Source organism: Martes martes, assembly GCF_963455335.1.
Source record: "Martes martes genome assembly, chromosome: 17".
In the NCBI taxonomy this organism is placed as follows: Eukaryota; Metazoa; Chordata; class Mammalia; order Carnivora; family Mustelidae; genus Martes; species Martes martes.
In genome coordinates this window covers 11802419-11826932 of record NC_137905.1, presented here as the reverse complement: position 1 = coordinate 11826932, position 24514 = coordinate 11802419, and the positions used below count along the sequence as shown (strand labels likewise).

The 24514-nt window shown below is 43.8% G+C and overlaps 2 protein-coding genes across 3 annotated transcripts; one reads left to right on the top strand and one right to left on the bottom strand.

Moving 5' to 3' along the window:
- Positions 1-49: 49 nt before the first annotated feature.
- KARS1 (lysyl-tRNA synthetase 1) lies at positions 50-15128 on the bottom strand. Of its 2 annotated transcripts, XM_080828201.1 has the most exons (15): positions 14998-15096; positions 12289-12468; positions 10554-10713; positions 9428-9593; positions 6547-6640; positions 5785-5971; positions 5573-5698; positions 4479-4598; positions 3343-3505; positions 3061-3234; positions 2822-2907; positions 2400-2485; positions 1650-1776; positions 819-962; positions 50-331 (listed from the first exon to the last, which is right to left on the bottom strand). In XM_080828201.1, exons 2-15 carry the CDS (start codon positions 12432-12434, stop codon positions 233-235), a joined length of 1878 nt encoding a protein of 625 aa, XP_080684327.1. In that variant the 5' UTR covers positions 12435-12468; positions 14998-15096; the 3' UTR covers positions 50-232. The 2 variants fall into 2 exon arrangements, with proteins under 2 accessions (XP_080684327.1, XP_080684328.1); XM_080828202.1 differs by lacking the exon at positions 12289-12468 and having other exon boundaries at positions 14998-15128.
- A 50-nt stretch (positions 15129-15178) lies between these two features.
- TERF2IP (TERF2 interacting protein) lies at positions 15179-24268 on the top strand. The gene is made up of 3 exons (XM_080828324.1): positions 15179-15966; positions 21090-21214; positions 23008-24268. The coding sequence occupies exons 1-3, from the start codon at positions 15291-15293 to the stop codon at positions 23410-23412; spliced, it is 1206 nt and encodes a 401-aa protein (XP_080684450.1). The 5' UTR covers positions 15179-15290; the 3' UTR covers positions 23413-24268.
- The last annotated feature ends 246 nt before the right edge of the window (positions 24269-24514 follow it).

The following is a 24514-nucleotide window of genomic DNA, read 5'->3' as shown; positions in this document are numbered from 1 at the left end:
TCTGAGTAAAAGTTGACATTCTACAGAAAACATAGTCATGAGACGCGAGTAGAGACAAATGGTTTATTTGGGAACAAGAAGTAAAAAGGAATTTTTAATTCCTCTTCTCTCTTTTGGTGACAGAACCGAACTGTGATCGTCAAATGGAGAGCAACACACAAGAATTCCCCCGTAGTCCTTGACCTTATGCAGAAATGCAGAGAGGCCTGAGTATACGACTTGCTGTCGTTTTCTAGACAGAAGTGCCAGCTGTTGTGTTTTCTGACGTATCAGTGGAGGCCCCACTCTCTTTCCTGTCTTCGGGTTTCATGGCAGGAAAGAGAAGTACTTCCTACAGGGGAGAAAATGCATTTTGAAGGAAGAAGCATGCCCTTTTTCACAGCTGTCCACTCATTCCTTTTGCTCCTGGTTACCGTGGCCCAAATCCAGAGATCTTGGCTTTTACTTCAACTTAGTCCCTCTCAAATACAGGGGATGGAAAAGAATGAGTGAACACAGAGGTTCTCTGATGGTAGGATTTCGATTTCCCTGTCTATAACAATGGGAGTAACAGTTTCTGTGCCTCCCTCATAGGGCGACTTAAATTACATGAGATAATGCACGGAGAGGGCTTAGTGTATTCCTGGGATCCTCAAGAAATGCAAACGACGAGTACGCTTTTCGCCTCAGGTAGGAAAAAACCCAAATCCTATGAGGTCAGATGCCCTGACTGTCCTCCTTCCAGCCCAGAGCCCCTCCTTTCTTCTCCAGGTCCGCATTACCCTGGCCCCGAGAGTGGAGCTCCTTGGGGCAGCGAACACTGGAGGCCCACCACGTACCTTGATGTTATTGGAGTCTGTGAGAAACATGGTGACGCGGTCGATGCCCATGCCCCAGCCTGCCGTTGGGGGCAGCCCGTATTCCAGGGCAGTGCAGAAGTTTTCATCTATGAACATGGCTTCGTCGTCGCCAGCAGCCTTAGCCTACAAGAGAACCAAAGAGCGACAGTGTTTCAGGCCGCGCGGTCTCTCGGGGTCTGAGTGAGCGCATCAGCACATTCACAGGGACAACATTCTGGGAATGCTCTGGACACCCGGCATGTCTCGGGAATTGGCTTCCCAGTAACTTCAGGATGGAGCCATTTCTTTCCAAGACCGGGTTGGGGCTGGTGAGCCCCACTTCAGAACCCATGAGAATTTCTCTGTGAAATGAAAACAACTCCACTGCCCCAGAATATCAGTGAGACTGATATTCGGAGACTGAGGATTCCCAAGAGTCTTTCCCTCATTTCCTGAAACTACCTGTCTGTGGCAGTGCTGGTGCAGGCAGCCGGTGGGGGCTTTGTCTTCATTAATCTATCTGCCTCTTGCCCTAAAGTCACCTTAATTAATGTATCATTTAAGAAAAATGATGTTCTTGTTAGGCAAATGTATTTTCAAGGCAAGCATCACACTCCCCACACAGATATGATCATGCCTAAGCTCCTCTATGTGGAAATTCTAGGGCCCAAACCGCCAAGTTCTCCATCTTGAAATGGGACTTCCTCCAGTGATGCCCGTGGCTTTACCCTTCGTTTCTGCTGAAGCCACCAAGAGATGCAGACAATGACATTGTCTAGTGAGTGGGCACAGGAGGAAACAGCTGCCTCTGCCCCCACCCCCCTTCCTTACCTTGGCCTGTTCTTCAAACAGCTGCCGCTGCCGCACAGGGTCGTTGAGCTCGGTGTAGGCATTGCAGATTTCCTTCTTCATGACAAACAGCTCAAAGCGCTCAGTCAGACCCTCTTTAGAGCGGTGCCTGGGGACGGGAAACCAAAGGGGAGGCTGAATGTACAGGTTCACTCATAACATCTGCTACAAACACAGGAGTTGCTGAATTCCTGTTGATTCCTCAGTGCTGCGAATTGAGACCTGAGGCCCGTATGCACTCCAGCGCCAAGTCATTTGGTACAGTAGTGAGGAGGGTGAGAGACGTGGAAGCCTTCGTCATCTTCACAACATGCCTGTGTGGGAGACGGGTGCACTGCCCATACCTCCTGTATTCAGGCCCTGCTGTGCCCTGTCACGCTGACCCCGAAATGCCCACAGGACTTGCTTTGGCCACTGGGACATCAGCAGAGGCTTGACATGTGTTTGCGCCTTGGGGTTGGTTCTTCTGGAACCCGGCCACCATGTAAGGGAGCCCAGGCTATGCTGCCAGAGAGAGGCTACATGAAGAGGTTCTAGAGGACGAGAAGCCATGTGGAGGGGACACGAGGCGCCTGATTTCCTAGTTGCAGCCACTTTAGTTACCCTCGCTACCACTCAGTAGAGAAGACTACCCAATGAACCCACAAACTCCTGAGAACTGCTGCTTTGTGCCACTAAATTCTGAAGTTGTTAGGCAGTAACAGGTAACAGAAATACCTTGTATTATCTTACCATTTAGCCAAAGGGCTCATTATCTGCGGGTGATCACAGATGAATGTAGGATTGATGCATGTCGTTTCCAGGAACTCCCCGACAAGCTTAACGAAAAAGCAGAGCAGAGCTAGAGATCCTTTCTGAATGGCATTTTGATTGTTCCAGTCTTGGGACTCCACTCCACCCACTACCTGCTGCTACCGGGGTTTATCCTAAGTCTCTCCTTGGCTGGTACAGTTTAACTGAGATTACCTAACTTCTTGGCACAGAGCTTAGTACAACAGGAGTTCAAAACCTGTGAATTCTCTTATTTCTCTCGTGAGGGCTTTCCTGAGAGGCTGGAGAAGCTATGGAATTCACAGTGGAATTCACCTTCGTACGGAGCAGGGGGCTGGTTAGCACGGGATGAGGGCATGTACTTGCAGAGCACGGTCTGTCACCTTATCAAGGAGCCTGGCTGTGGTCCGAGGTGGAGGGCATTCAACAGCTCTTGCCACGCAGAGGTCATCAAGAATTTTACGAGTTTCTGTAATACAAACGTACAAGTCAGGACAGAAGGCGTTACGCAGTAAAAAAGTATATAAAAAATGGCATGGGAAATCCTTGCCCTGGCCTCATCTAATTCAGAGCTGAACAGGAAGGAGAGCCGTTCCGTGGAGGCGTGCGTCACTTCACCCACCTTCGGTTTCAAAGAGCCTGGTGTCTGGCAGCTTCACGCCCAAGGCCTTCTCCAGCTCTTCTACCATGCTGATTCTCCGGAAAGGCGGGGTGAAGTCAATCTCACAGGCTTCGCCCTCTGGGCCATCTGGGTGGTAGGTGACCTTGTAACTGCCTGTAATGTGCTTCACCATCCCTGGGAAAGAAATCTGTCATTTAAAGAGGACCCACAGGAAGTCCTCCCAAAAGCAGCACCCCACTCCTTCAGACATGTGTGAAAGACAAAGGAAACGGGACAGGTCACCTGATACCATCTTTTCCGTGATTTCCATGAGATCGTGATAGTCTGCATAGGCCATGTAGAACTCACAGGTGGTGAACTCAGGATTGTGAGTCAAATCAATTCCTTCATTCCGGAACTGGCGTCCAATTTCATAAACCCGGTCAATGCCACCAACCACCAGTATCTAATAACACATGGCCAAGGTCATGGCAGCTAATATTAATGACTCTGGAAAGTCTGTCTACAAAAGCTAATATGGTTTTCATAGCTCAGGCCTGTTTTCAGGTCTCTACCCAAATGCTGAGTAACCTACCCTCTTCAGACCTCTGTAGTGGATAGTCATCATTCATTCTGGTTGCTCAGGACCTCTGAATACTCTTCCTCTGTTGGGAGAGGACTTTCTCTCGTGAGCGTGAGCCTCCTCAAGAAAGGAGCCTCTTGGGGTTAGGATGCAGGCATCCTAAGCTCCCCACCAGTCAGACATGACCATACAGCTTTTGAAAGCTACTGATGAAAGAAGTACTACAGAAGTCCTAATGGCGACAACGTGTGCCGAGAGCCAGGGTCACGAGCTGCGTTAGTTGTCCCCAATGGAAAAGATCCAGCTTCTCCATAGGAACAGCCCAGACAGGCCTGAGAATCATTCCTAGCCCTGTGGTCTCCAAGCCTGAATCTCTGATCCCTCTGGCTCCTGGGAACTGTGAGCTTCCTTATGTATTTGAATACATTCTTCTTGTGTTTAAACTAGTTGTAACAGCTTTTGTTGTCTGCAACAATTTCGAATGACAGTCTTCTATATTTGCTTTGGTTATTTATAACATTTATTGTCAACTTCTAGGCAGAGATCAAACTTTTCTATAAAAGACTAAAATCAGATTTAATCCAAGGAGGACTATAAACTTAAAATATGAGAACCAAAGCAGGTTAGGAGGAGCTCTACACCTGGGAAAGACAATCCCTTTGCCCTCGGACCTGCAATGCTTCACTGATCTTGTAGAGAACTTCTGGAAGTATAACATTCACAGGCCCAGCAGATTATACTACTCTCCTGGCTGTTCTACCCTCACTGTTCCTCTTATTTCTAACTGTCCCTACCCAGCCAGTGGATTTCCAGCCTTCTGCTTCTTGAAGGAACAAGGCATCCTCTTACTGCTTACCTTATGGTAGAGCTCTGGAGCAACTCTCATGTATAAATTCATGTCCAGTTCATTGTGGTAGGTGATGAAAGGCTTGGCCACAGCTCCTCCTGGGATGACGTTCATCATGGGAGTCTCAATCTAAACGACAGGGAGAAACATTTAGTCTTCACACAGAGGTCCTCAAACCAGAGGCCTTTGGGCTAACTCAGGTTTTGCATGGATGTGTTCTATCCCTGTCATATCCGCAAGTGAAAGTCAAGTCTAATAGTCATGTGCAGGTGGCGCTTGATAAAAAAGTAGAGATGACCTGATTTTCTAGAAGCATCTCAATTTCTTTTAACACCAAACACCATTAATAAAGTACCATAAATATTCATAAACTGTAAATTAAATTTTTTTTCAATGATTTTATTTGTCTGAGCAGGGAGCCTGATGTCGGACTCAATCCCAGCACCCCAAGGTCCTAACCTGAGCCAAAGGCAGATGCTTAACTGACTGAGCCACGTAGGTGCCCATAAATTAAAATTTTAAGAAACACTAAGTTGGAATGCTTTTATCTTTTGACTCAGTTATTACAGACATGCAAAACGCTCCAGAATATATTGGGAAGGGGGAACCAGGTCCATCAGAATACATATAGTGTTACTTCATTTATGTTTAAAGCAAAAAATAAAACCCCTCTAAAACATTTCACCACAAACCTCATTTGCAGCAAGCTCAGGTACATATGCACAGCATATATTTTTCACACATCCCTGTTTCTTTGAATTTGTTTTACAATAACATGAATTTACTTTTCTTGCACAATTAAAACCTATTCTTCTTTTTTAATGCTACAAAAAAGCAAAATGAGTTGATAACACACTGAACGTGACATCATTAGTGTGTGGAAGGCCCTATATTTTGTCCATTATTTCAGAATTCAGGTCCTGCCTTCTTAATCAGGGCACTAAAAAAAACAAGGTGGAACGAAGACACTATGAAGAAAGGGGACTTTTCCTTGAGCACGAACAATATGGACATAGGACATGGAGACAGGAAGAGAAGGAATAATTAGAGGCAGGCATAACAAGGCAGCTAGCTCATCGTGTCAGGTAGGAATTCTCCTTCACCTCTAGGAATCCCAACTCATCCAAGAAACTCCTTATATACGTGATGATCTTAGCGCGGATGATAAATTTCTGCCTCACGAAGTCATTCAGGATCAAGTCCAAGTATCTCTGGCGATACCGTGTTTCCTAAACCAAAAGCAACAGACAGAAATCACTGCTAAGTCTGATTCAATGCCACAATAAATCGCAGTGAAGAGGCCACAAGAGCTTACCTTGTCTTTGAGGCCAAAGTGGAGATGAGGTAACATATGCAAGCAAGGAGACAGCAGTGTGATCTCGTAGGGAATGATGCTCAGCTCACCCTTCTTGGTTTTCCCAGGATTCCCCTGAACTCCAATTATGTCTCCCCGACGCAGCTTGTTATTGATGTGAATAAATTCTTCTTCTGATTTGTAATTCCTGAAAGTAAATCGTACTTCAGTATACAATACTCCAAATTAAAACTGACCACAGATTTAGTGTTTTGTTTTTTTTTTTTTTAAAGATTTTATTTATTTTTTATAGAGAGAGAGAGAGCACAAGTCGGGGGAAGGAGAGAGGAATAAAGGAATTCCGCGTAGACTCGTGCTGCGCATGGAGCCTCCCTCAGGGCTCTATCCCATGACCTGAACTGAAATGAAGAGTTGGATGCTTAACTGACTGCACTCCCCACTGGTTTAGTTTTTCAAACTGACCTCTGGAATCCTCACCAAACCGCAGATGCCTAGTTAGTGTGCACCCGAGAAGAATCGGAGATTCTTCCGTCAACTGCTGAAGTGTGATCCGCCACCTGTAACTGCTGCACAACCTGAGAGCAGCTGTTATTCTCTAGGTGACCAGATGGCCTTTTTATTCTCTTTTTCAGCCTCAACCAACCATAAGCTACTTTTTAACTTTAAATACTAACAGGAAATGGAGACAACATGGGCCTTTGTCCCCAACCATGTTGCTTTGGGGCCATCTAGAAAGGCCTGTAATGGCATATTTCTACATACCTGGAATTGGCCATGACTTGCAACTTGACCCCCTCTCCTCTAAGGTCATAGAAGATGAGCTTTCCCCCAGAAGCTCTTTTGGCATGTATCCTACCTAGAAAAAGAACAACAAAAATACTGACCAATAAAACCAGAAGCCATTTTATAGTATCAGTGCTAGAAAAGTTCCCTCTGCCACTGTTTATGTCTGGGTAGAATATCCTATGACCATAGACAAGAACAGTTTGATTTTAGTCTGAGAATTAAGCTCAGTCTTTTTCTTCATGGCAACAATCCTCATTAAATCAGTTAAAAATGTACAGGAAGATCAGGATTTAAATCTGTTTACTGGATTCCCGGAACATGGCTGTGTCAGCGGCAGCGTAGTCTTTGTATCTATCTCAATCCTCACATAAAAACAGAAAGCACAGGGGTACCTGGGTGGTTCAGTGGGTAAAGCCTCTGCCTTCCGCTCAGGTCATGATCTCAGGGTCCTGGGATCGAGCCCCGCATTGGGCTCTCTGCTCAGCAGGGAGCCTGCTCCCCACCCTCCATCCCCCACCCTGCCCCCGCTTCTCTGCCTATTTGGGATCTCTCTCTCCCTGCCAAATAAATAAATCAAAAACTTAAAAAAAGAAAGAAAGAAATGAAGAAAGCACTACTAGACAGGCAAGGCCAAAAAGTTATGGAAAAAATTTACAACAAAATTATGTGGGAAGATATTCCCAGCAATCTCCAAATATAAGCCATGGGGCAAACCACCAAGAAACTTAAGGAAAAAGCTGTAGGGAGCAATAAAGTGTCTGATGGATCTGAGAACTGGAAATTTCCAAAATAGCCATAGGTAGTCACTGGAAAATGTGGCAGCTGAACCCAGGAGGGGATTTGCCCACTGCCACATGGTAAATATAGGGGGCTGGGGCTGCACAAAGTCTAAATGAGCTGACGTCCTTCAGGGTAGCCTCAGGAACCTACTAAATTTAACAGCCAGAGCTCCCTTCTAGGGCAAGGCCCACAAAACTGAAAAAGACCAGGAACACATAGACAAAGGAAAGAGAAGGTCCAACAAAAGTGAGTAAAGGGAAGAGAGCCTGGAAATCTCAGAAAGCAAGCTGCTTTAATTCCGAACACTGAACAAAACAACGGAAGAGGGAGCTCAGGTAAGCTGGAAAAGCTATCTAAACTAAATTTCCTTTTAACATTTCAGGAAAACTAATTTCACATAAGAATGAACAAGATATAAGCACAGAGGTAAAATATCAGTTATTAAATAAAAAAGCACTTGGGACAGACATGCTTAGAAAAAAACAATTCTAGGGCACCTGGGTGGCTGAGTGGGTTAAAGCCTCTGCCTGTAGCTCGGGTCATGATCCCAGGGTTCTGGGATCGGGCCCTGTGTCGGGCTCTCTGCTCAGCAGGGAGCTTGCTTCCTTCTCTCTCTCTCTGCCTGCCTCTCTGCCTGCTTGTGATCTGTCTGTCAAATAAATAAATAATTTTAAAAAATCTTAAAAAAAAACAAAAAAACCCCAACCAATTCTATTTCACAGTGAATTACAAGACCTGTAGAAAGGGACATGAAACCAAAAGCCTCACAAATCAGAGTCACAGAAAAACTAAGAAATGAAGTGACACACGAAAAAATCAGAAATAAAGTCATTTCAGAAAAGAAGACTAGAGAAAAATAAGAGTGAATACAATAATGCTTTTAAAGACACCAGGTGGGGAAGAAGAATAAAATTTAAATATCAAAGCATAAAGAAAAGGATAAAAAGGGCTTGAAAAGTGACAAATATTGAAAAGGGAAGATCCAACATATGGATATAAGGAGTCCCAAAAGAAAACCAAAGCAAGAAACAGGACTTTAAAAAAAACTGTATTTAAGAAAAATTTCCTAAAAGACTTGAAAATACATATTTGAAGAGCACACTGTATGCCTGAGAATACTGACTCGGAATGACTAACATCATGACACGTTTTAATAAAATTACTAGGCTTAAACCTTTGGGCATTTAGGTACTGGCAGAAGTTTTCTTTGGGTAGCTGAAATTATGGGTAATTAAACTTTCTCCCTGCTGCTTTAATTGTTCTAAATTTTCTACTATTAATAGTTTCACTTTTTGGGGGTGGGTCAAATAAGACTTTTTTTTTTTTAAATTTTTTTATTTTAGAGAGAGTGTGAGCGTGTGCGCGAGCAGGGGGAGCAGCAGGTGGAGAGACTCTCCAGCAGACTCCGTCTGTGCTGAGTGCAGAGCACGACATGGGGCTTGATACCAAGACCCTGAGATCATGACCTGACCCGAAACTAAGAGTCAGATGTTCAACCGACTGAGCCACCCAGGCACCCCAAAGACATTCTCTTTTTTTACAGTAACCTCTATGTCCAAGCTGGGCCTTGAACCCACGACCCCCAGATCAAGAGTCTCCTGCTCTATGGACTGAGCTTGCCAGGTACCGCAGGTTTTTTTTTTTTTTTTTTTTAAATTAAGGAAAAGATCCCATGCAAGATACTAGAACTCCAAAATAACCATGTTCTAGAAATACAGTCTCAGCGCAAAACATCCTCAGGCCACAGGTGGGAATTTTCAGGAGCATGGAGCCACGGCTCCCACTCGTAAGAGGAAGTCCTCCTGAAGCACCGTGAATCAGCAGCAGCAGCAGCAGGTCAGGAGCTCTGCTCAGAGAACGCACCTTCCTCTGCTCTATCACCTCATCCGGAATACACGCTCATGTCTTAGGGCTGCTCTGTTTCTTCCTGTGATGGAAAGAGAGCAGCCCTGTCCCTCGTTAAGTAGTAGCCTCAGACACAGACTACTTGAAAGCAAGACCAACCCTGACCTTCCTTTGTGCTCCTGTAGAGGCCTGTGCTGTGGGAGCTCAGCAAACTGCCAGGGAGTCCTCGTACCTGCCACCTTTAAGGTGATGTCAGTCAGGTGGTCCCCAGGCTGCAGGTGACTGTATTCTTGGATGAAATCAGTGAGGGAGATGTCAACATGGAACTTGTGTGGGTACGGGTCTTCCCCACTGATCTTCAGCTGGTGGACTGCTTGGCTGCGGATCTTGAAGTATTGCTGTTGGAGGAAAAAAAAAGCCTCTGAGAAGTTGAACCTGGTCAGACCAGTGGCCCATCAAGCAGAGTACTGTATTCTGCCCCAGAGTGGTCCAATGCATTGAGGTCTCCTAACCTGAAACCTCCAGATCTTTGAAATCCCAGGATTTGATATGGATTGAGATTTGCACTTAAGTTATGCATGGTGGCCAAATCCACAGGTGGAAATCAAGACCAGAACTCCAAAACGTAAGATTCAGTGAAAAGAAAAATTGGAATTCTGCCTAAAGTAAGTTTAATTTGTACCAGTGGCCTTGGTTAGCACTTTTCTGGATACATCTGCATGGTGAGTTACATACCCTTTTTCCTACTTTCCCACCTCTGGCTACATATCAGATTTTCCCCAAGACCAGCCTTTGGGGCCTGGAGGATGTACAAAGGGAATATTCTAAGGCAGGGCCAGCACACTTCTTTCAGTGCAACCACCCAACTCTGCTATTATGTGAAAGCACCTTAGACCAATGTAAACAAACGGGTATGGGCTCCAACACAATTTTATTTTCAAAACCAAGGAGGGGGGATGAGAGGAAAGACAAGGAAAAGTGGATCTGGCCTACAGACTACAGTTTGCTGATCTATATAGTCCAAAGTAAACCCTAGCCAATCTTTAGGGAGATATCTTCTCTGGATTTACTCTAAGGCCCAGTTAGTTTCAGGGGAGATTAGCCAGACACTTGCAAGTCCTGAATCTTCCCTAATGCCCGCTGAGAGTTCATCAGGAAAAATGCTCATGGCCTGTGCCTTTAATCAGATGGAGTAACAGACCTCCCTGCCCACCCCCTACCCCATGTGCAGCGACCCAGGGCTCATTGCTTGTTCCAGTTCCTATTTATCTTCTTAGTGACTGGTCCCAAGGAATTTGCCTTAAGTCTCATCAGAAGCTTCCCCAACCTCCGCCAGAGTGGTGGCCCAGGGGACTCACATTTGGATCCAGAGTCTCCTCCTCAGCACCCACACCATTGTCAGCAGTGTGGTTGGTGGCAGCAGCGGTGGCCTGGCTTAGTTGTTTTTCACTGAGCTCCTTCTGCTTGGCCTCCTTCTCTGCGATTTTCTTCTCAGCTTTCAGGCGTCTCTTTAGCTCACTGTTGGGAAGATGGAAATGTTCAATGTGACAGTTGCCTGAGAGTCCTCTACTATGTTCTGCCCCATAACCACTTATCAAAAATATGAACAGCATGGGGAGAAATGCTCTTGCCTGGTTCTACACCCCCACTTCTAGTTTCTTAGTCAACGATATAGGTGAATAAGATAAAGGAAAAGTAAGTTTAGACTAAACAAGTGAAAGGTCTTTCTCAGCCTCTGCTTTCCAGTGTGAGGTCCTAATTAAAACCAAGATACCCCAGGACAAAGAAAAACTGAAACAGGCAACATCTCCAGCTCTGTCTGCCACCCCTCTCTACATCTCTCCAAGAAGTGGGTTAGTTTGGGGTAGGACAGGGTGGGGGAGAGGTGGCTCTTCAGAGTTCAAGGAGACACGTCACTGATAATCTCTCCCTCAGCATTGGTCAATGCACTGACAAGGCCCTCAGTATTGGTCTGTTTGCTGGAGCTTGACTTTGACAACAAACTGGCAGAACAGTGTATAAACCAGCATTGAGCATCATACAACATCTTTGGAGTCAAACTGCCTGGGACTAAATCCTGACACACCTGCCTAGGAATTATAGAACCCCTATCTGTAAAATAGAAATAACAGAAGACATTCCCCTCCCCAAATGTTGTGGGACTGAGATGACCCTGCCCTTAGCATTTAATATACATGCAAATGTGAGCCATCCTGGCTATCCTTCACTATCTTAAACCCTTCATTCTCTGCACCCAGGACAGAAATCTTAGATTTGGATACATTTTTAGTCAAACCCTTCACCATCTACACTCTGATCTGAAATCTTGCTATCTGAACCCAGAAACCAAACAGATTTCAAACAGAATTGATCATTCATTCAAACCACCAATGTTCAACAAATATTCTATAATAAATGAACCATGGCAAATGATACCAAGTCATGCTTACATATTATCTGGCTTGAGGGCACATTCTTAATTTTCAGTATGAATTTAGAATAACTCAGTTAAAAAAATAAACTGGTGATGTGAAATAATGATTTTTAAGTAAGAAGACTGACTCCAGGGGCTTCGAAGTAGGTGTCTCTGGATGTAAACTGTCCTGTAACAACTGTGAAGACAATCATTCCAGAACTGTATGCTAGGCCTATTGTCCTGTAATTCAGTCAGTTGGCACTGGAGCCTTTCTGGTTTTCCCTAGCGTTAACATAAAAAAACCTGTTTTCCATTCAACTAGATGTTGTTCTTTAAATCAAATTAATCCTAAGGAAAATCCAAAAAGGTCCTAGAGATAGAACAAAGACTAGAAACCAAATTAATCTCAGGAGCAAACCAAGTAAAAAAGACAGGAAAGGGAAAATAACGTTTGTTCTCAACATTGTTCTAGTATAAGATCCAAAAGCCACCTCTAGGATCTAGAGTGAGAATCTGAATTTATTAAAGAGAAAATAAGAAACAACTACCGGTTTTGGTAGTGGAGCTCTCTTTCCTTAGCAACAAGTCCAAAGACTTAAGCAGAGACTTAAAAATAAGGACCTAAGTAAGAGAAGGATTTCTGCTCCCAGAGCAACAACAAAGATAAGGGCACCAACCTTCTTTTATCAGAAAGTGGCTTGTCCTTGTGAAGCGCTGTGAAAGGAGCAAGTTGATACAGTCGCAGCTCCCTCTGCCCCCACCGTGCCCAGGAGGTTTGGCGCAGGGACCCCCTAACAAGCCTTACAGCAGCTTGCGTCAACATGGCAGAACACCCCGGAACTAATGATTACCACCACCTAACAGGAAACAGAGATGTGGTGTCAGATGGGACAAAACAGTATAAATACACCCAACCAGCACTCCTACTGTTATGGATGGGGGGCAAGGGGAGGTTGCACAACCTTTAGTGTTCCATTGAAGACCCTCTTAACTGACAACAACCCTGTAACACTCGCTGTGCTGCACCTCTGAAAACGGTCTGTTCTTGCTACGGTAATAAGGTGCATACCTGGGTCAAAACGCAAGAGCAAGGCACTCAACACTTTATAGGTAGAGATGATCACAACAATCTAGAAAATAGGAGGACAGGACCAGAAGCAGTGTCTCTGAAGGCCCTGACATGTGGCTTCTCTCTTGGGAGATTAACTATGTGGCCACAAAAGATGGCAATGGGAAGCATATGAAATGTCACTGTCAACTGCAAACTCTAGATGAAGCTAAAAGTAAGCGATACTAAAGCACCTGAGTCAAAGATAAGACTTGTTTGAACTCTAGGAACAAGGAGGAAAGGAGAATTTCAGGAAGCGCCCTGGACTACATTAATTTGACCTTTCATTTGGGAATCAGTCACCTGGCAGGCAGCCCATCTGTTTTTAAACTTGGAGAAGATAACTGGCATAGCACGGTGCTCACTAAAAATGCAGACCAAGGAAGTCCCAAGAATAATTAAGATACGGAAGGAAATGTTAGTCATTAAAAAATTTATTTTCGCCCCTGGTAACTAGAGGAATATACATCAACAGCAGACTTTTTTTTTAGACAACGTGAGGAGGTAAGGTGCAGGCAGCGTAAAGGGCATGGGCTGTGGAGTTCTGGACTTGGTTTTAGATCTCTGCTCCAGAGTCTGAGTCGGTGACAGACCACACTTTAGGGATGCACACTTCAGCAATGTATTTAGTCACTCAGAGCCTCATTTTATTAATTTGAAAAATGGACATTAACACTTTCCCTGTAAGGTTATTCTTGAGATTAGAAAGTTTATATAGTTCTAGCATAGTGTCTGACACACAGAACCTGCTTTAAAAAATGGTAGCTGTAATTAATCTAGGGAGTGAGTAAAAGGAATTAGCCAAGTTCCTCAATTTATCTCAAAACTGCACTCAGTTGGAAACCTGTTTAGGAGGCATTTATGATTCACAACCCTTAATTTCAATTACAGTTGATCTTCAAGCGACCTCAGTTTTGACTGTGCAGGGCCCATTTATATGCAGATTTTGATGGGGATAAATATAGTATAGCACTGTAAATGCGTGTTCTCTCATGATTTTCTTAAAAAACATTTTTTTCTGTTGCTTTATTGTAAAAGTACAGCACATACGTAACATACAAAACACATGTTAATCAACTGTTTATATTATTGATAAACTTCCAGTCAACAGTTGGTTATTCAGTTTTGGGGGAGTCAAATGTTACTCTTGAACTTTCCATTATATAGGGGGATGGTGCCTCTAACCTCTGAGTTGCTCAAGGCTCAACTATACCGACGTAACAGATCAAAATCCAAGCAATTTTCCCAAAGGCATAAGTCCAAGACCAGGTTCCAAACATCAGATGCTCTCAGAAGGACAACATATTGGGTGCTATCAAACCATCAATTCAGATGTTTCCTTTCTCATTTTTCTAGAACATTTGATGCATAAATCCAGAAACATAGAGGAAAATCAATTTTTACTGGTTAAGTTGTCTGTTCCATCAGGGTTCAGCAGAAGAACTGAGCCCTAATGCACTAAGACAGCCATTATTTGTAATGAATTAACTGCTCTCCTATGCCTCTGGAATGGTACTAGTTACGCACCATCCTTGGGAGTACTAAGAAAACAAATCACTGCCTGTGTTCTGTGCTTCAACTGAAGAACCCTAGTTGAGAGGGAATATATTATATATATATTATATATCCAGAAATACAGGACACAGCCAGTTAACGGAAGGCTAATCTTGATACATTTATATTTATCGTCACACTCCAAGGATTTAGGGTGGTTAACCAAGATCTCTTCAGCAGTGCTCCAAAGTGCAGTCTTAGTGAGACGGCTGAATCAGACCCTACTGCTAGACTTCGGTCATTCACTCAATACTCACAGATCCTTTAAATAACCCATATAGATAGGTGCACAACAGTTTTAAAAGGGATCCATTTAATACATAATATTCAGAATAACCAGGGTGAGGCCAAGGAAAATTGGAAGGTCTTTCCGAAAAGCTCGGGTATTTAGCATTTCTCCAAAGGGTAGCGAGGCGTGGCTCAATAAGGAAAGAACGCATTTTTTTCAGAGGGAGGGCAAGGAAGGAGTAAGTTTCGCTTTTCTCTAGTCAATTCTCATTTCTTCTAACTCCAGAAATACGACCACAAGGCTCCAGCAGAGCCCGGTCCCGGGGCAACCTGGGGGATGTAGTTTCGGGGCGTAGCGGCTACATCACGGCGTGGCTGTACCCACGAGAACCGGCAGGAAGGCCCCAGGCACAGCCGCCTCGGCCGGAGCCTCGAAGCGCTTTCTAGCCCGGACTGTCAGGCCGCAAAGACCTTAGTAACTCGCGGCGACACTTACTTCTTGCTCAGTTTTGGCTCGCCGCCGTCCACTTTCACCTCAGCCCCTTGCACCGCAGCCATCTTTCCCGCGGCCCGACCTAAAAGGGACGAGGGTCGCTCAGTAACTTCCAGGTCACGGTCGGAAGCTCCGCCTCTTCCGAGAGGAGGGGGAGGGCGCTCTTCGCGCACTGCTGCTGCGCAGGCGCAGGGCGGGGTTTCGCGGCCGCCGTGTAGGGAGCGCTTGTTGGTTCTGTTTTGCTCTGTGCGTCAGAGCTCGCTTGAGGGCCGCTCCTGTGGTACTTGGCGTCAGCTATGGCGGAGGCGATGGAGTTGGGCAAAGACCCCAACGGGCTCACCCATTCTTCGACTCTGTTCGTGAGGGAAGATGGCAGTTCCATGTCCTTCTACGTGCGTCCCAGCCCGGCCAAGCGCCGGGTCTCGACGCTCATCCTGCACGGCGGCGGCACCCTGTGCCGGGTGCAGGAGCCCGGGGCCGTGCTGCTGGCCCAGCCGGGGGAGGCGGCGGCCGAGGCCTCGGGCGACTTCATCTCCACGCAGTACATCATGGACTGCGTGGATCGCAACGAGAGGCTCGACCTGGAGGACTATCGACTCGGCTCGGCGGCCGACCAGGCACCGGAGACGAAGCCCGGGGCCCAGGCCGAGGGGGGCGCCGCGGCCGCCGCGCAGCCCGAGCCGCAGCCGCACGGGGGGCGCATCGCCTTCACGGACGCGGACGACGTGGCCATCTTGACGTACGTGAAGGAAAATGCCCGCTCGGCGAGCTCCGTCACCGGCACCGCCTTGTGGAAGGCGATGGAGAAAAGCTCACTCACCCAGCATTCGTGGCAGTCCCTGAAGGACCGCTACCTCAAGCACCTGCGGGGCCAGGAGCACAAGTACCTGTTGGGGGACGCCCCAGTGAGCCCCTCGTCCCAGAAGCTCAAGCGGAAAGCTGAGCAGGATCCCGAAGCTGCTGATAGCGGGGGTGAGGCCTCTGCCGCGAACGCGGGACCTGCGCTGCACCTGTGCGGGTGGGGGCGGGGCGCCTTCCCCTTTCTCATAGGCATCCATGTTGGCGCGGCTGGTGGCGTCGCCCGGCCCTCCCCCCGCCCCTTTAGACATCCGGGTAAAATTGCACCATTTTCTTAATCGCACTTAGATGTATTTTTCCAGTAACTAGGGAATTGAGGTGGTTTGATGTTCAAAAGGTACAAAAAGACCATATAGAGATACCCTCCCCCCCCTTCTTACGAACCGGCTACCCAGTTGTCTTCCCTAGAGGCAGTGTGTTGTTAGCCAGCTTTTAGGGTTTCTTTTCCAGAAGCTCGTTTAAAAAAGAATATTTCTCTGTGTTTATTTTTTTTTTTTTTAAGATTTTATTTATTTATTTGTCAGAGAGAGTGAGCACAGGCAGACAGAGGCAGAGGGAGAAGCAGGCTCCCTGCTGAGCAAGGAGCCCGATGTGGGACTCGATCCCAGGACGCTGGGATCATGACCTGAGCCGAAGGCAGCCGCTTAACCAACTGAGCCACCCAGGCGTCCCTCTCTGTGTTTAGATAGAGCATAAGCCTTTAGAAAGACGTGCCGGACCAGTTTATTTCATGTTTTGGCTTCTCTGCGTACTCACAGAAGGTTTCATCAGTTGGAATGGTCTTCCTGGTCTCTGGCTCAGGTGAAGTGAGTTTTTAATGCAGTTGAATTGGACGTGGGGATTCAGGTTGGTTAGGACTTAGTGCAGAGCTGTGAAGATGCTTCACTTCTGATGTAACCGGTATTGAGAGCTTAAACTGACAGACCCTTTTGTTTAAAGAAACAAGTCACCCCCCCCCCCCCCCTTTCCTTAGGTGGCTGGCTATTCCAAGGAACACTTCAGGTCTGGGGAGGTAAATTTATTTCGAAGTTCAGCATGCTTAGTAGGAATTTTGTTTTTGGTAAAAGTGACATTTCAGATTCATTCATTCAACAGTTATTTGAGTGCCAGACACTGTTACCCTGCTGGGATATAACAATAAGTAAAAGTCCCTGCGGTCATGGAACTTAACATGCTAGCTGGGCAGTGGTAAGTGCTATAGAGAAAAATAAAATCAGGGTAATGGCTGGGGAGAAGGTTGTTTTCTACAGGGTGATAAGGGAAGGTCACTACACGCTTGAACAGAGACCAAAAGAGCAAGCCAGGTGGTTATCTGAGGAAGTGTTTCAGGCAGAAGGAATATTAAGTGCACAGGCCTGGGGGTGGGAATGTAGCTGATGTGTTCTTGGAGTAACAAAGGCCAGTGTGGCTAGAATGGAGTAAGCAACAGAGAGTTTTGCAAGAGAGGACGAGGCTATGTGTATGGGTGAAGTAGATCATGTAGGGCTTTGCTTTTAAATCGGTAGTGTTGGGACTACAGACAGGCCATTTGGAACTTTGGAGAAAATTAAGCTGGCTTCACCATACTCTAATATTTTGATGATCAGGTATTTAATTGTAAAGATTAAAATCCTAAAATGACTAAGAAGTTACGGATAAGGGGGTGCCTGGCTGGCTCAGCCGGTAGAGCATGTGAGGTTTTTTTTTTTTTTTTAAATAATTAATTAATTAGACAGAGAGAGAGAGAGAGAGAGAGAGAGAGATAGATAGATATCACAAGTAGGCAGAGAGGCAGGCAGAGAGACAGGGGCAGGTAGGTTCCCCGCTGAGCAGAGAGCCCGATGCGGGGCTCGATCCCAGGACCCTGAGATCAGGACCTGAGAAGAATGCAGAGGCCTAACCCACTGAACCACCCAGGCACCCTGAGCATGTAAGTCTTGATCTCAGGGTTGTAGGTTTGAGCCCTAACTTGGGTGTAGAGATTACTTAAACAAGAAAAAAACAATAACTTGGAAAAAAAAAAGAAATATGCATGAATATATTTTAAGTTTATTTTTCAAGTCTGGTATTGTTTATTGATCTTTTTTCAAACCTGGAGTACAGTTGGCATACAGTATTAGTTTCAAGTATGGAACTGTCACAGAAAGTTAGGTTACTATCTGTCATCATGCAGGTTAATACAGTATCATTGATTGTATTCCCTGTACTGTACATTTTATCCCCATGATTTATTTATTTTATACCTGGAAGTTTGTACCTCTTGAGCCCCTTCTCATCCATTTTGCTGCCCTGCATCCCACCCCACTCCCCATGTCAACCCTCTTCCGTCTCCGTTCTCTTTATCTGTGAGCTTAGGTTTTGTTTAATTTGGTTGGTTTTTGATTGCACTTATGAGTGAAATCACATGGTATTTGTCTTTTTCTGATTTATTTCACTAGTGTAATATTCTCTAGGTCTGGCCATGTTGTTGCAAGTGGCAAGATTTCCTTATTCGGTTTGGTTTTTTTTCCTACCCCCAGCTGAGTAGTAGTCCTGTGTGTGTGTGTGTGTGTGTGTATACACGTGTACCTGCATACGTGTGCATGCACCACATTTTAATCCATTCGTTTTTATCAATGGACACTGGGGTTGTTACCGTATCTTGGCTCTTGTAAATAATGGTGCAGTGAATAAAGGGTTGCATATATCTTTTCACATTAGTGCTTTCATTTTCTTTCTTTCTTTTTTTTTTTAAGATTTTATTTATTTATTTGACAGACAGAGATCAGAAGTAGGCAGAGAGGCAGGCAGAGAGAGAGGGAGAAGCAGGCTCCCCACCAAGCAGAGAGCCCGATGCAGGGCTTGATCCCAGGACCCTGAGATCATGACCTGAGCCGAAGGCAGAGGCTCAACCCACTGAGCCACCCAGGCTCCCCAGTGCTTTCATTTTCTTCAGATTGATACCACAGAGTGGTATTGCTGTACTGTATGGCAGTTCTGTTTTTAATTTTTTGAGGAACCTCATTGGTTCTATAGTGGCTGCGCCAACTTACACTCCCCCCAGCAGTGCACAAAGGTTCCTTCTCTCTACATCTTGTTCAATACTTGTTATTTCTTGTCTTTTTGTTAATAGCCGTTCTGACAGGTGTGTTGTGATACTTCATTGTGGTTTTCGTTTGCATTTCACTGATGATTAGTGATTTTGAGCATCTTTTCATGTGCCTCTTGGCCATTTGTATGTTTTCTTTGGAAAAATGTTTATTCAGATTCTCTGTTTATTTTTTAATTGGAATTTTTTTTGTTACTGAGTTGTATGCGATCTTTATTCTGGGTATTAACCTCTTATTGGATGTATGATTTGCAGATATTTTCTCCCATTCAGTAGGTTACCTTGAATATACTTTTTAATATTTGCATGGTGATAGTCCTGAAACCAAAGAGATTAAAAATAATTTTTGTTTGATTATTTGAAATTAAAATCTTCTCATGATAAAGTCAGAGAGCAAACTGAAAAAATAGTCCTAATACATGGCAGCATAGTTTCCTTAATGTCCAAAGAGCTTGTAGAAGTTAGTGAAAGGAAACTAATAGAACAATGAGCAAAAGAAATGGAACGAGGATTTTCTGGAAAAGGAAATGAATGGCTGATAAGCAAATGCAGAATATTGTTATTAAATAAAAATAAACTGGACCCTGATCAGAGGATCGATAGAAACCATGTCTGGACTTATGACCCATAGAAACTTAAATAACAAATGTGGTGATGTTTTTCAGCAAAGTAAATCAGAACAAGGAAGTGTTGTTTTTTATTTATGAGTGGGTACATGAACAAAAATGGTAATATCTAGAGATATCTTTTTGGTAATATATATGTTACATAAAATTTGCCATTTTAACCATTTTTAAGTGTTCAGTTTGGTGGCATTAAGTATATTCACATTGTCATGTAACCATCACCACTGTCTGTCTTCAGAACTTTTTCTTTTTCTGAAACTAAAACCCTGTACCCATTAAGCACTGACTCCCCTTTGCTCCTTCCCCCAGCTCCTGACAACCACCCTTCTTCTTTTTTGTCTTTATGAATTTGGTGTGTCTTCTTCATGTAACTGGAATCATACATTTGTCCTTTTATGATTGACTTATTTTATTTAGCACGGGGTCTTCAGGGTTCATCCATGTTGTAGTGTGTGTCTGAATTTCCTTCCTTTTTAAAGCTGAATATTGCTGCATGTATAGACCATATTTTGTTTATTTGGTCATCTGTCAAGGGACACTTAGGTTGTTTCCATATCTTGGCTGTTGTGAGTAATGCTTCTGTGAGTATGGGTGTACTAATAGCTGTTTGAGACTCTGTTTCATTTCTTTTGAGTACACATTCAGAAGTGGATCATATATGGTAATTTTATGTTTAGTACTTTGAGGGACCACCATACTATTTTTCAGTTGTGTATTTTAGTGTGTATATAATTGTTGTAACCACACTTAAATCAGGATACAAAGCAGTTACATCACAGCTTTCTCCTGCTGCTCCTTGGTAGTCAGTTTTGTTAAGTGGAAAAGAAAGCAGAATTAAATCCTTGGAGAACAAAGAGTAAAAGAGACACCAGAGGATGCTGAGCTTTAGGAGACCCTCCTTTCTGTAGATGGTATGTAGTGGCTTGTGGTGCACCCTCCTAATTGTCTTCAGCGGCTGGGGGAGCCGTCTTGCCCAAGGTCTTGTCACCTTAGGATGGCTAGCATTTAGGGACTATCCATGGGGAATTTTGTCATGGCTTCTTCACCTCAACTTGGCCAGCTCCAGACTTCCCCATGGTTTCAGCTGAGGCTTTGTTGGAGCTTTTTCACCACTCAACTTTGCTCCCATTCCTGCTTTATTCTCAACAGGCGTTTTGCCAGAAGTGTACCCTACTAAACACCTATGTGTTAATCTCCATTTCACAGTCTGCTTCCCAGATAAGAGAACCCGATTTATGGCACGATTTTGTTAATTTACACATTTATAAATAGAAAGCAAAAAATGAATTACACTTCAAGACTATTTTTATTTTATGTATTAGAACCTAGGAAAAATATCATCATTTGGATAGTACAATCAAGGTAGAAATTCTTGAATATGCATATCTTATGTTCTTCTAATCCTTCAGATCCGAAACTGGTGTCTTCTAATAGAAAAAATGTACAGGCTCACTTCTGGCTAAGAGCTCATAGAGCATGCATTGTATTTTTGGTTTCTGTAAAAGAGGCTACTTCTAATTTGGTGGTGTTCTTCTCTTTAATAGAACCGCAGAATAAGAGAACTCCAGACTTACCTGAGGAAGAATATGTAAAGGAAGAGATCAAGGAGAATGATGAAGCAGTCAAAAAGATGCTTGTAGAAGCCACCCGGGAGTTTGAGGAGATTGTGGTATGTTGACTAGATTTAACTTCTTCCCTACTTCCATTCTTCTTTAGAATTGGCTATTGAATTAACTCTTGAATTAACTCTTTTTGTATACCTAAGGCCCAGCAAGGTAAGGGTGGGGGGTGGGGGAGAGGGAGAATAGGAAGTGGGATTGATCTTGGTTTCAGATATGTAGCTTTGAGGTTTTGGTAGGAAAACTTCAGAGGGGGAGAGGGAGAAAAATCAGGAAGAATTCTTTTTAAACCATATAAAGCACCCCATTTCGAGGACTCTATTCTCAGTTTAAGGTTTTCAAAGTAAGACTGTGGCTTTATCTTTTTTTTTTTTTTTAAGATTTTATTTATTCATTTGAGAGAGAGAGAGAACACAAGCAGGGGGAGAGGCAGAGGGAGAGGGAGAAGCAGGCTCCCCACTGAGCTGGGAGGCCAATGTGGGGCTCAATCCCAGGACCAGAGATCATGACCTGAGCCAAAGGCAGACACTTAGCCATCTGAGCCAGCCAGGCACCCCGGATTTATCTTTTAAATAAATTATCTTTTAAATTTTATTTTAAGGCTTTTTAGGAAAATAAATGTAATCTTTAAAAGAGTTTAATTTTTTTAATAAGCAAGTTTAGCTTTTTGTGTACTTAGGGTAGTTTTGGGATTTTTTTAATGCTTCCGTATTTAGTTGAGCTTCTGTTAGTCAGTTGGAATCCCATATTTAATCATAGTTAGAGGGAAAGGTAGGAGCTATAAAATAGTAATTTAAAAGAAAGTCCAAATTATATGTGCATATCTTCTTCCAAAAAAGGATTTTGTAAATTAATTTTTTTCTTATTAATAAAGGAAAATGATTGGGCCTCATTATAAAACAGGAAAAAAATGTAAAGTTCTGTAATTGGTGAGTGAAGGAATGCACAAGAATAGGCAGAATTTAGTGATTGTTGTCTTTTGTAGTCTGAGTTTTGTTTTATTTTTTATATTTGGTCTATTATCCATAAATTACCTTTTTTTTTTTTAAGATTTTATTTATTTATTTGACAGAAAGACAGAGAGATCACAAGTAGGCTGAGAGGCAGGCAGAAGCAGGGTCCCCACCAAGCAGAGAGCTGGATGTGGGTCTCGATCCCAGGACCCGGAGATCGTGACCTTGGGCCGAAGGCAGAGGCTTAACCCACTGAGCCACCCAGGCGCCCCAATCCATAAACTTTCAAATGTAAACATGGTTTCCCTAGTTCTCTTCTCACATAACATGCTTTGTAATGTGCCTAAATGTAGTACAGCGTGGAGGTCCTAGTATAGTTGTGCTTGTACAGCTGTGTGTTTTGAGTACTTACGTGAAAGCATTAGTAGGTATAGGGGATGTAGTGATGTGTAAAACAGATACAATATCTGCTTTTATGGAGCTTACAATCTGAGAGCGAAGTCAGACTTTTAACAGATCATCTAATGAACATGTGTATGCACAAACGTATTTTTTAATATCTAGTGTAGCTTCTAGTGTTTTGTGGGAATACTGTAGTTATATGTATACATATATGTGCACATAATGTATGCATAAGCACTGCATATTTTCCACCTACACACACATGGCCACTCCCCCCTTAACCCATCGTCTGTAAGTATATGTAAACATATCCAACATGAATAAACATAAGAAGGAGCATGATGGTATTAAAGGGACTGAGGGAAGTTCAGTGTGATTGGCGTGAAAAGGACAAAGCAGGGGGGTGTGGTTGAGAGAGAGAGTAGATACTGAAAGAATAAGTTGGGACTTGGTAATCAGGAACTGGTCATATTCATCCCTTTCTCTAGGTTGACGAGAGCCCTGATTTTGAAATACACATAACAATGTGTGACGATGATCCACCCACACCTGAGGAAGATTCTGAGACACAGCCTGATGAGGATGAGGAGGAAGAAGAAGAAGAAAAAGTTTCTGCACCAGAGGTGGGAGCTGCTATTAAGATCATCCGGCAGTTAATGGAAAAGTTTAACTTGGATCTGTCAACAGTAACACAAGCCTTCCTTAAAAATAGTGGTGAGCTGGAGGCTACTTCCTCCTTTTTAGAGTCTGGTCAGAGGGCTGATGGGTATCCCATTTGGTCCCGACAGGATGACTTAGATTTGCAAAAAGATGATGAGGATGCCCGAGATGCATTGGTCAAAAAATTTGGTGCTCAGAATGTAGCTCGGAGGATTGAATTCCGAAAGAAATAATTGGCAGGATAATGAGAAAAGAGAAAATATGTGGCAAGTGAGGTTAAAAAAAAAAAAAAAGATTTGTGATCATTGAACTTCAGAGATTTGTACATTGGAACTGACACTTGTCTTCTGACCAATGCTGCCATTGCCCTGCATAGGCTTCTTTGTGAGTCTTAGATTTTGTAGCCAAGCAGAGTTGTGTAGGAGGCTAAAAGTAAAAGACATTGGATATATTTAGAGCTGTCCGTGGCCGTATCAGCGTGCTTATGAAAGGAAAATCTAAACCAGGGGGAGGTTGGCCTGTGTCGTAGTAATCCTTTTCTGAATGGATTTCTTGCTATATTGTTTTAGGAGCTAGGGACAGAGTCAAAGGAGAGAGATTAGGAGATGAGTGTTTCTGGGCAGCATGAATACAAAGAGCTTCCAATCCTTTGGCAGAAGCTCCTTTAGATTGGGTAGATTCCAAATCAGGAATCTAGAAATGTCGAAAGTTTTAATTACAAGGCCTTGAATACAGACTTCCCTAAACCCTTGCATCCTCTCGTGAACTCTGATTTCTCAACTGCTTTGAAAATCCCATATTCCCTTTGCTAACTTACTATTTGGAGACCTGCTCCTTGGCTGTTCTTTTCTTCCAGTCTTTGTCAGTCATACTTGTGACACGTGTTTCTTTATCTGTCACCCAGTTTTGTTTAAAACACACAGAACCCTAGAGAGTCTTAAAAACAGTCTTACTCAGTTACTAGTAATGTGTTTTTATTTATTGAAAATAGTTTGTGCTAAGGATTGTGTTAGATTTACAAATTAGTGAATTGATTCCTCTTTGTTGTGTTGCTTTTATTGTTGAAAATAAACAGAACTTTGAGTCTCCAAGTGTTTTTATTTGATTGTGTTCACAAAACATTTTTAATGTAAAAACCATGAAGGAACTGACAATTTTTGGATCTTAATTAGGTCAATAATGAACAGAGTGGTTTCATTTTAGAACTAGTAGGCTATTAAAAAGGTGCTAGTTCTTCCGGATGGAGCAGAGAGAAGATCTGCATCAAGGACTGTGAAAGAAGGCAGAACACCGTGAACTACTGGGAGCTGGCGTGGAGAGGAGCGAGTCACGAAC